Raw genomic sequence first — 10810 nt, 5'->3', positions numbered from 1 at the left:
CCATTCTGGAGACGTGACCCATCCAGCGCAGCTGGATCTTCAGCAGCGTGGACTCGATGCTGTCGACCTCTGCCATCTCGAGTACTTCGACTATGTAACAATTTAATATTTACCTCATGGTGAAGGGAAAGAGTAATGTAAGTAAGGGGCAACCACAGTATGTAGCAAAGTTGGCTGATTACAGTAGGTTTAGAATTGCCTGCTCCCAAAATACAAAAGAGAGGATATGTATGAAACAATTTAGTAGGAAGGTTAAGGCAAAAGGAGGTGTTGATTAGCACAGGAGCCAATGGCCAGACAAGAACAAAGAGAATCCTGACAGAAACTGTCAGAAACAAAGAGAATGGAATAACTCAGTAAGAAGGCAGAAGGAGGTGTTGAGTAGAACAGAAGAACATGGCCAAATGAGAACAAAGAAATAATTAGAAATATCTGGGGTATGAATTGATTTCTGATCAAAATAACAGGATATTCTGACCTTGAGGACTAAGATGGGAGTTCTATATCCCAGATATCTGCAGAGCAGGAAATTACTTGTGATAAATCTTATGCAAGAAATCTAGCAAAGAAAGCCAACTTTTGTTCTGTATGATAATGAGATCTAGCAAAGGAAGCCAACTTTTGTTCTGTATGATAATGAGATCTAGCAAAGGAAGCCAACTTTTGTTCTGTATGATAAGGTTGAGCTATATAAACTGTAGAGACTGGACAGTAGAGGTCAGTCTTGGGGAATAGCTCACTGTGCAGGTGACCTATGAACTAACGACAGAACCAGAGCTCTGTTAAGCTTTATTCTTGTGCTGTGTAATAAACTGATTGTTGAACCGAATACCTTCTCCTATCACTTCATTCAACGAGCACGCTGGACTCAGACGACATATAGACTACATTGAGGGTAGGGTAAAGCCAGAGTCCGACACCATCTCATCCTATTCCTGAACCTGCCTCGCTTCTATTTCAAATGCTGCAGCTACCTGCTTCCACTGCCTCCCGGAGCAAAGCTCTTCAGTGTGTTGTGTGGAGAACATGCCTCGCACATCTCTTTTAACCTTTCCCTGTCTCACCTGACAGCTGCGTTCTCTAATATTGGACCTTGCCACGGTGGGGGTGGGGAGGCTTTGACCATCTCGCCTATCTATGACCGTTATGATTTGATATGGTGCTCTCAGGACGCCCCTCAGCCTCGAACATTCAAATGAAAACAATCCAAATGTGTCCAACCCGTTGGAGATCATACTCTCGAAGGCAGGCAACTCCCGGCTGAAAATGTCCTGCACCCTCTCAAAAATGTCCTTGGACGGCAGTGACCAGAACTTCACAGCATTCTCCAAATGTGGCCTCAGCATATTGCTACACAGCTACAGCGTGACCTCCCAAATTTTAGACCCAGTGAACAATAAGGGCAAGCATGCCTTACCACTTCTTTACCCGCCATTTCAGGGAGCAATGGGAGAATTTGCAGTCATTCTGGTAAATTAGAGATTGCAGAACGCATTGGATTCGTCCCCGTGCCATTTCCTGCAAGGCCCTCATAGCCCGGAGATGAAGAGTCCTTTCCTCATTCAATTTGGACTGGTTCTGTGTGCAGGACCCACTGGAATTGTTCTGGCCCGGTGCCTATCTCACTGCACCACTGACGAGTTGCACAGAATTTATGATAATTGAGCTGCATTGTGAACAGTGTCAATGTATGTACTTTCAGATAATAAACTAGCCTATCTCAGGTGAGGGAGCCCTTCTGTTGCAGCTCGGCTTGGTCGGGTGTGATTTTGATTCGAGACGTCTATCTGTTCTATTTTTCAGCCTCTTTCCTTGAGAGCAACTAGTGGAATGATTCACTGTTCTTCAACTCGACACGAAGATGTGAACCTTGATCTTTTCGATCATTTAATCATGTGCTTGAGCAAAGTAAAATCCAGAGTTGCAGATTGAAATATTCCAGTTTATTCAAAATTGATGGACAAGGTAAATTCCCGATACAGAAAGAGAGAGAACCAGAGAGCAGATACAGCATGTAAAACATGGGGTCATTTTCTGTTTTACAATGACCAACAATTAAAGATGACTTCCCCAATTTGCTCACAACCCCAAGCTGCAGACTAATGTAATATCATTTCTACCCTCATTAAGATCAAAGTTAATGTCATGTTGCACAACGGCGTGCATTGAGCAGAATTCCAAGGTCATGCAGAAAGGGAATGTGACCAAGTGAACCCACTTCACGAAAAACACCACAAGGAAGAATTGCTGCGCCTTGCAAGAAAGCCACGAGCGACAGAGCGGACAGGAGGTTCTCCCTTGTGATTTAAAATGTGCTCTGCACTTGGCTTTTGGATTGCAGCACCGATTTCGTAATTAATGGTGTTCCGAGTTGTATGGAAGAGCTTTCCATCTCACCGGCCCCTTGGAGAAATCCAGACAGTTTGCTACTCAATTGATTAAATTGCCCATAATCAGCTGCAGTGGGGGAGAGAAGGGGGAGAAAGGCCATTGAAATGAGGACGCTGCAATTTCGGAAAGAACTGCAACAACCAAGGCAGACACTTTGCTACTACAATGCACCCCAAAGGACTCGATCGAACACAAGCTTCACTCTAAGCTACATCGGCACACATCAAAACATGGGGGTGGGGGGTGGGAGGGGAGGGGGGCGGGGAGAAACGGCGTTTGAAAAGAGGGAAAGAGAACCCGAGACGAAGTAAGATTTGGAAAGGTGATCACTGAAATGTCAGCATTTGGGAGCTCGAGGTGCATCCGTCAGTCACGGCACCGAGATAACAGGACAGTAGAGTGCAGAGATAAGTAAGGACAGTCACAGGGCTCTGGAGAGAGTTGGACACTGAGATCGGAAAGATGCAACATTACCAAGTTCGGAACAAATATACATCAGGGAACAAAGCGGGTGGTGGGAGTTGGAATAAGTTACAAGGAGGACAAGAGATCTTTGATGGAGATGGATGGACCAACAAGAATTGGGACAGGGCTCCAAGAGAGGAGCACAACAGTTCAATGTGGAAGAGGGAAAAGCACAAATGAATAGGTCAGCCTGACTTAGGGACTGAGTTAGATTATAGGAAGGAGGTGACGATGGAGGTGAATGGCCTTGCTACTATGTCTCTGATGAATGCCTTGGCTTGATGTCAGAACAGGAAGAGCAGACATTAGAGGGAATGAACGGCTGACCAAATGGTAGTCAGGCATCAAAAGGGGCGAGGGCATCCCGTCCCAATGAGAGAAGGCAGAAGAAACACTGGAGAATGAAGGTGAATGCAACGGTGTATATTGTTGCAGAGACACGGGTAGGGTAAGGATGAGGAGGGATTGCTGCCCATGAGACAGACACATGGAGTCTCGTTAAAGCAACAGGCTGGGAGCCAGGGTGCCATCCGACGACTGATCGCAGAAGAAGGCCGCGATGTGGAGTCTCAGTTAGGGGTGAGATGTCAACTGTGAGCTTTCTGAGGAAAGGACAGTGGATGTGAAGGGAAAAGCGAGGAGTTCAGTTCACACCATCTCTTGGCCAGGAGACCATGAAGGCCAGTGAGGTAACACTCATGAACAAGTATCATTAAAGCAATGCATATAGCTGTGTTCTCTGGGTAAAATCTTGACACGTCTGCCTACCTTGCTGTTGCACTGATTGGATGCTGAGTGTTCTTATCCCTTCGGCCATCCTGTTGAGAAGAAATATTCGTGTTACCACAGGCCTTTCGAGGACGTTTCGAGGCATATTTTGCTCAGGTTTACAAATTGCTTCCGTCTCGAAGGAACACTGACTTGGTTGGGTGAAACCCCGTGGGGATTTCTAGCCTGCAGACCCTTGCCCGAGCTGCTCATTCTTCACGCCTGAGTGCTGATAGTAAAAAGCAGTCATCTTTCTGAGCATGGCAGGGATCTCCACAACCTCAAATGGGGCACACCGCGGAGCACATGGGTACAAGGTACGTGGCTGCTGCACCCATGCTCCTTTGGAACAAGAAAACAGAATTGGTGTAGAGGTGTCACACATGGAAGGTGGAACTACCCAATGTCCTACCTTGCTTCCTCTCCCTCTAGGAGCTTCCTGTAGGCAAGAATCTCCATATCCAGACCCAGCTTGACTTGCATCAGATTCTCGAGTTCCTGGACTTGCTTGGTCATCTCTTGCTTGGCTTTCTGGATGGCGTCTTGCAGTTCTTGAATTCTGCTTTTACTGCCTTTGAGAGACATTTCCCCACGTTCTTCCGCTTCTCTGATATCAGCCTCCAGTTTCAAACGCTAAGTGGCACAAAGGTTAACATGATGACTTGTACGTGGAGCGCTGCCTCACCTGCCACATGCCACCCAAACCCCCTCCTTGAGAAGGACCATGCTGAGCGTGCTGTGTTGTAGATTGGCTGAGAATGGATCAGGATCCTAAGCCTTTCCCCGGAAGGAGTGAGAGGGTCCTGGAATGGCAGAATTCGACCCAATTGATCGGATATTTCAGTCGTCTCTTGGCCGTTTGCTTTGGGCTGGGAGGAGAAGCGGGTATTTTGCCAAACTGCGGGTGTTGATACCCAGATCCTGCATGCTTTCACTCCGAGGCTTACCTGGGCTTTAAGATTTTCGATGTCCATGCTGATTCTCCGGATGGATTGATTCAGATCATTACATTCTGTTTTTATTGCCCGCATGTCTGCTTCCAAACCTCCACCTGACATGCTCAGCTCTTGCATCTGCAAGGACACATTGAGAACTGGTCAGCAAAAGGTTTCCCCCTCCAACACAGAGGTCAGAGCTGCCAGTGCAGGTGGGACCTGGCGACTTGGATGCGAATGCTTACCTTCATCATTTTCCATTGTTCAGCCTCCTTGCGGTTAGCATCTGCCAATATTTTATATTGATTCTTGATCTGTTCAATGATCCCACTCATATCCAGTTTACGAGAAGTGTCCACTTGCACGCAGACAGAAGTGTTCTGGATCTGTGCCTGTAGCTCGCGGATTTCCTAAAGGTGGGTGGTGTGATGGAATATTTGGAGATGTTTTGGGGAGATAAATTGGTAGAATTAGAGTAGGTTACATACATACACACATTTTAAAACAGATCTTATTTGAAATTCTGAAGCATTCATATTCAGTGGCTTTACAGAAACTATGCAGAATGCAATGCACATTGCACAATTAGGTGCTAATTGAAATGATGTTGGACATTTTTGCAAGCCTTCTGACCTCTCTGCAAAGGGCTCACTCAAAGGTCATTGAGACGTTTGTTTACCTAAAACAACAGATGGGAGCAGAAGATGAACTCCTATTGTTTGCTGGAGAAGGAGGAGGGGTTTTTGCAAGTGTGAGAGAGAGAGAGAGAGAGAGAATGACATGTGGCTGGCTGTTCTGAATCTCAGAGAGAGGGAGAAACTGAACAATGTCAGCCAGGAGAAGGTTGTTCAAACTGAAACAGAAGCTCCAGTGTGGCGGATGGCTGGAAGTGCTATCTGTCTGATGTTTCTTTTGGAATAGGAAGAACAGAAAGGAACTCTGTGCTGGCCAGAAAGAAAGAGGTTATCATCTAGAGAACCCACATGGGGCAAGTTTCATCAAAAAGACATTGAGGTGAATAATGGTGGTACCTGAATTGTGCAAATCCTGGAACAGCACATGTCTCTCTGCAAACCTCCAAGAACCTTCCTGGGTGGTAAACATTTACCTTTCCAAAGAACATTTCTTAAATTTACGCACACATTACGTACACGTGCGCTCAGAATGAAAAGGGGCTTAAGTCGGGGCGTTAAGTTAATAGTGATACGTTAAAGTTTGATCCTGTTTCCATGTTTAAAGAGAATTTAAAACAACTTTTGTTGAAGTAACTACTTGTCGTGGTGAATATCTTTTGCTGCTGGGCTTTGGGCTCCTCTGGACTCATAACAGGCGGAAGGAAAAGAACTGAAAGGAGATTGAAGGGATCGGCAAGGGACCAATTGCCGGACCATGTCGCCTGTTTACCTCGTCAAAGATACTCTTGAGGAATTCGAGTTCATCGGTCAAGGCTTCCAGCCTCGCCTCCAGTTCCACCTTGTTCATGTAGGATTCATCGACATCCTGAAGAGGAAAGGGACACACGGCTGTGAAAGGTCGTTGCTTACTTCAACCACGGTGTCCACAGATGTTCGTGACCCACGCCTTTGAAAAGCTCGCTCGGAAATGCGCTTGACATATTGGACAGACAGCTCGCCAGTCATACTCACCTTCTTGACGATGACAAACTCGTTCTCCATTTCAGTCCGCTTGTTAATTTCATCCTCGTACCTGAAAGGAATCTAGACTTTAGGGAAAATCTCTTCCAAAGAAGGCATTGAGTCCCGTTGCTGCGAGGGGACCCTGCTGCTTTGTGCTGACGCCTCGCACGCTGCCCGGTTCATTGGGAGTGCTCTTCCCTCCCTGCTCCGTGGGAAGTATCGGCCCTGCCGCGCCCCAGACCAGCGCGCCCTCCTTGCCCTGAATCTCCCGGTCCATCTCGCTGGCTTTCAGAGTTCTGGGAGGCTCCTCGCGTTCCAGAGCTCGGCTTCGCCTGCGCCTCTCCTCTTGGCGCACTTGCCGGTCCCATAGAGAAGCCCCAGACGCCCACTCGCTGCTGTTGCTCCGCCGCACCAGAACCAAGTGTCCGAGTGGGAGAGAGCGGGGTGCCTCATGCATTGAACCTTGCCGCAATCTGCCGGCTTCTGCTCCATGTCTCTGACCCCGTGAGCGCGTCCGGGACGAGAACAGATGAAATGGGGAATGCCTCACACGCACTTACTTGCCCTTAAAGTCCTCAACCAGCGCCTGCATTTGCACAAGGTCCGACTCGAACTTCGCTTTCTCCTGCCCCAGAGCTTCCAGTTGCCTCTTGAGGTTGGCGATGTACATTTGGAACATGTTCTCGATGTTCGATGTGGAAGTTCCCTGCTTTTGCAGGAGATCCAGTTTGGTCTTCAGTTCAGTATTTTTCAGTTCCAGCGCGCAAACCTGCGGATGGGAAGCGAGCCCACGGTTAGATTGACAGGGAGCCGGCAAGGAAAGGAGGCGCCATTTGGCCAGACACACGCAACCCCGGCTTCCCAACATGCGCGACGGGGGAGAGCTGGTGCACTGACCTGCTCAATGAAAGAGGCAAACCGGTCGTTGAGCCCAGTGATCTGCTGCGTCTCCTGGAGACGAATGGCTTGCTGACTGAGGTCATTTTTGGGTAAGGGGCTGTGCAGATCCACAGCCGTCTTCATGCCAACACCGAGCCCTATGCCAACACCGAGCCCCATACCAACACCGAGCCCCATGCCGGAGGGGCGGGACAACCTCGAGCTTCTCGAACTGGACAGGATGAGACTTTGAGCCCGCCCGGCACCCTGGTATCCTCCAGACGATCTGAATCCTCCACCTATGGAAGACATGCGGCTCCCGCCCCATTGTCCCAATCCGGAGCTTCGTTGTCCTCCTGATCTGCTGGAGGAGCTTCTTGTTATCTTGATCCCTGTTAAGGACATGGTGAAAGATGATGTGGGCTCTGTGGCGGCGAAGCTGCTCCGGCGATCGCAAGTCCCCGGTGCAGCCGAGAGAGGCTGGAGCTGCTTTTATGAGCTGTACAGAGGGCTTGGTCGGCTTATCAGGTGACAAGGATGGGGTTGGAGCAATGGAGAGAGGGAGGAGGAGTCGGCCGCCACCTTCTGCCGTGAGTTCCAACCTGTTCCCCTGCGCTGCTCACCGCCCTTGGCGCTGCGGGCAACGCTGGCGTCAGCAGAAATGTGTGGGCTCCAGAAAAGCAGGCTCCTGACTGCCCAGAGCTGCACGGCCGTGTCGGGCTGGAGGCGACGAAGAGACGGGGAAGGGGCCATTCTTCTCAGCCCATCCAGCCCCGCGGTTGGGTTACAGATGTCCCCAGCACACTCCAATCTCCTCCCATTGACCTGCCTTTAGCCATGTGCCTTCAAACCTTTCCTGTCCATGGACGTTCGTGCACCTTACAATTTTCCTGTCTCTGGCCGCTCCTTCTATTTCCCCACCACCCTTTGTATGACAACTGTGCCCCACAGGTCCCCTTTAAATCTTTCAAGATTCTAGCTTCAACTGATCATGCTGGTGGTAAAAGAGTGTCCTATTACATGAAATGTCCTTTTGCTTGCTGCAAGGCAGACAGATTCGCCACCGGCAGTAATTGCCAAAGCGCCTCTGATAGATCTTACAGTCAGACTTACAGTTATAGGGAGAGAATCACCCCCACCCCACCCCCCATCCCCTTAGATTCGCTTCCGGCGCTTCCCCTGCCCCCGCAGCCACACAGAATCCAGTCCAAGCCATTGGCACTTCGAGCTCCAGATCTCCGACATGGTCAAGGACCCTTCAGCGCCATCGGCACCTCTTTGAATCGCCGTTCCCTTCCGCGGGTTCCTCGCCTCGGTCGCCAGCAGCCCGCCGCATGACCTGGTCCCTCGGCCGCAGAGTCCCCTCAGCTCGTCTCCTCCACTTGCCCCTCTCGTCAAGTCAAGTCAAGTCACCTTCATCAACGTTCAACACGTGTTCGCACAGTAAAGACGAAATAGCTTTTCTCCAGGACCAAGGAGCATATTGATATAAATATAAGTTAGAATAGAAGTTGAAATATTAGAATAGTAAGACTATACTGTAAAAGTTCCCTGCACTTCAAGGGGAAAGCCCCAGCCCACCCATCCTCTCATTATCATGCCAGCTCCAGTAACATTCTCATGAATGTTCTGCACCCATTTCCAATTCAATCTTTCCAATCGCTGGGTGGCCAGAATTGCACACCACACTCCAGCTCTGGTCTCCCCAACGTCCTGTGGAGTCGGAACATGACATCCCTGCACCTGGACTTACTTCCCTAACCAAAGAAGGCAAGCGTGGAAAACACCTTCTTCGCTACCCTGTCCTCTTGGGTCACTGCCTCCATGGAAATATCTGGCTGTCGTCCCAAGCCTCCTTGTGCTGCAGCACGCCCCAGCGACCTTCCATTCACCATGTAATTCTTGCCCTGGATTAATTAATCCACCTCAATGCAACACCTCGCACTTTCCGAGTGAAATCCCATCTGCCGTTCCTTGCTCTGCTTGTCCAGTTCATCTGCATCCTGTTGTAATCCGGGATCACCTTCTCCACTCTCAGGTATAGCACGAACTTTTGGTATCGTCGGCATTGAAGACGTTCACACTTTAACCTCAAAATTTTTTCAAGATTTAAATAAGCAAGTTCAGGGATTTCTTTGGAAAGTGAGGATGGTAAGAAAGTCGTTGTAAAATTAACATGGAAATATGATCAAGGAGGAAGACAACGTCCCAATTTTAAGAATTGGTACAAAGCAGCACAATTAAGCTTGTTAGTTTTTATGTCCGTTAACATTAGTCCATCATGGGTGGATATCGAATTAAATAAGATAGGAGACGAGTTTATTTATAAATGTCTTTCTAAATCTAGTGTAATAGACAGGGAAGGCCCAATATTAAAACATTGGTTGAATATTTGGAATTAAATAAACTTGGAAACTGGTGGAAATATTCTTTCATTGAAAACGCCATTAATTAATCCCTTGTTGATTTTTACAAAAGAGATTCCTTTTTCAAATAGATGGTATTAGAAGGGAAATGAGGAGGGGGTGTTAAGGTCAATTAATGATTGAATATGATGTACCTTAAAATACATTAATTAGTTATTTTCAATCGAAGGGTTTTCTAAAGAGAGAAACTAGGATCGGAAACTATTCAAAAGATCTTTCAAATTTGGAACAAATTATGGTTGATGGAATGATTTAAAAATTTATTTCAATTGCATATATTTTGTTACAAGAACTGACACCTAAATTAGGATTGCTTAAATCAAAAGAAAGATGGGAACGAGGTTTGGACATGATTATGGATCTACAAAACCGGCAAAATTTGTGTCAAGAGGTTCTGACAAATCCTATTAATGGAAGAGATAGATGATTTCATTATAATGTTTTACATCAGCTGCATATTTACTCCTCAGAAATTGAGTCGATGGAGATTGGATTTATCGGATCAATGTTTTAGATGTGGAACGGATATTGGTACCTTTCTTCATTCCACGTGGTCTTGTTCAAAGGTCAACCCTTTGGGGGTTTGCCACGGATCACAGGAGTGAACTTTCCTTTAAATCGTGAATTATTTTTGTTGGGACATTTTGAAAGTGTCACTCCTACATTATCGCTGTCAGATTTGCAATTAAAATTTGTTAAGTTGATTTTAGTAAAAGCGAGGAAATGTGTTACCGTGACATGGAAATCCGATGTTTCATTAACATTAGATAGACGGCATGCCCCAGTCCGGGCACAGGGAGAGCAGCAGCGGCCCCGGCCCCGGTCCGGGCGAAGGGTAGACGGCGGCGGCCCCGATCCGGGCAGGAGCAAGGGGGAGACGGCGGCCCCAGTCCGGGCACAGGGAGAGCAGCAGCGGCCCCGGCCCCGGTCCGGGCGAAGGGTAAACGGCGGCGGCCCCGATACGGGCAGGAGCAAGGGGGAGACGGCGGCCCCGGCCTCGGTCGAGTGAGGCAGGCGGAGGCCCCGGTCCGGACAGGGAGTGGGAGGCGGCGGCCCCAGTCCAGGCACAGGGAGAGCAGCAGCGGCCCCGGCCCCGGTCCGGGCGAAGGGTAGACGGCGGCGGCCCCGATACGGGCAGGAGCAAGGGGGAGACGGCGGCCCCGGCCTCGGTCGAGTGAGGCAGGCGGAGGCCCCGGTCCGGGCAGGGAGTGGGAGGCGGTGGCCCCAGTCCAGGCACAGGGTGAACTGCGGCGGCCTCGGCCCCGGTCCGGGCAGTATGGACCGACCTAGGAGGGGAGGCAGGCCCCTC

The 10810-nt window shown here is 48.9% G+C and overlaps 1 protein-coding gene across 1 annotated transcript; it reads right to left on the bottom strand.

Annotated features, from left to right (window-relative positions):
- Nucleotides 1–1921: 1921 nt before the first annotated feature.
- LOC138747432 (keratin, type II cytoskeletal 8-like) lies at nucleotides 1922–7553 on the bottom strand. Its single transcript, XM_069906644.1, has 9 exons — nucleotides 7094–7553; nucleotides 6757–6965; nucleotides 6206–6266; nucleotides 5964–6059; nucleotides 4805–4969; nucleotides 4572–4697; nucleotides 4037–4257; nucleotides 3625–3674; nucleotides 1922–2457 (listed from the first exon to the last, which is right to left on the bottom strand). Exons 1-9 carry the CDS (start codon nucleotides 7478–7480, stop codon nucleotides 2306–2308), a joined length of 1467 nt encoding a protein of 488 aa, XP_069762745.1. The 5' UTR covers nucleotides 7481–7553; the 3' UTR covers nucleotides 1922–2305.
- Between the last annotated feature and the right edge of the window lie 3257 nt (nucleotides 7554–10810).

The sequence above is a fragment of the Narcine bancroftii genome, chromosome 12 (genome assembly GCF_036971445.1).
Source record: "Narcine bancroftii isolate sNarBan1 chromosome 12, sNarBan1.hap1, whole genome shotgun sequence".
Lineage (NCBI taxonomy): Eukaryota > Metazoa > Chordata > Chondrichthyes > Torpediniformes > Narcinidae > Narcine > Narcine bancroftii.
Note: the sequence above shows the minus strand (reverse complement) of the source record. Positions and strands in the feature narration are given on the sequence as shown.

Bases quoted from the DNA above. Each gene is read 5' to 3' on its own strand.
- LOC138747432 (XM_069906644.1), bottom strand. From the start codon at position 7,480: ATGTCCTTAACAGGGATCAAGATAACAAGAAGCTCCTCCAGCAGATCA. The intron at 4,970-5,963 runs GTAAACAGGCGA...ACCCACCTTTAG, and splicing joins TCAAGAGTATCTTTGACGAG to GAAATCCGCGAGCTACAGGC. The intron at 3,675-4,036 runs GTAGGACATTGG...TCTTCTCAACAG, and splicing joins CTAGAGGGAGAGGAAGCAAG to GATGGCCGAAGGGATAAGAA.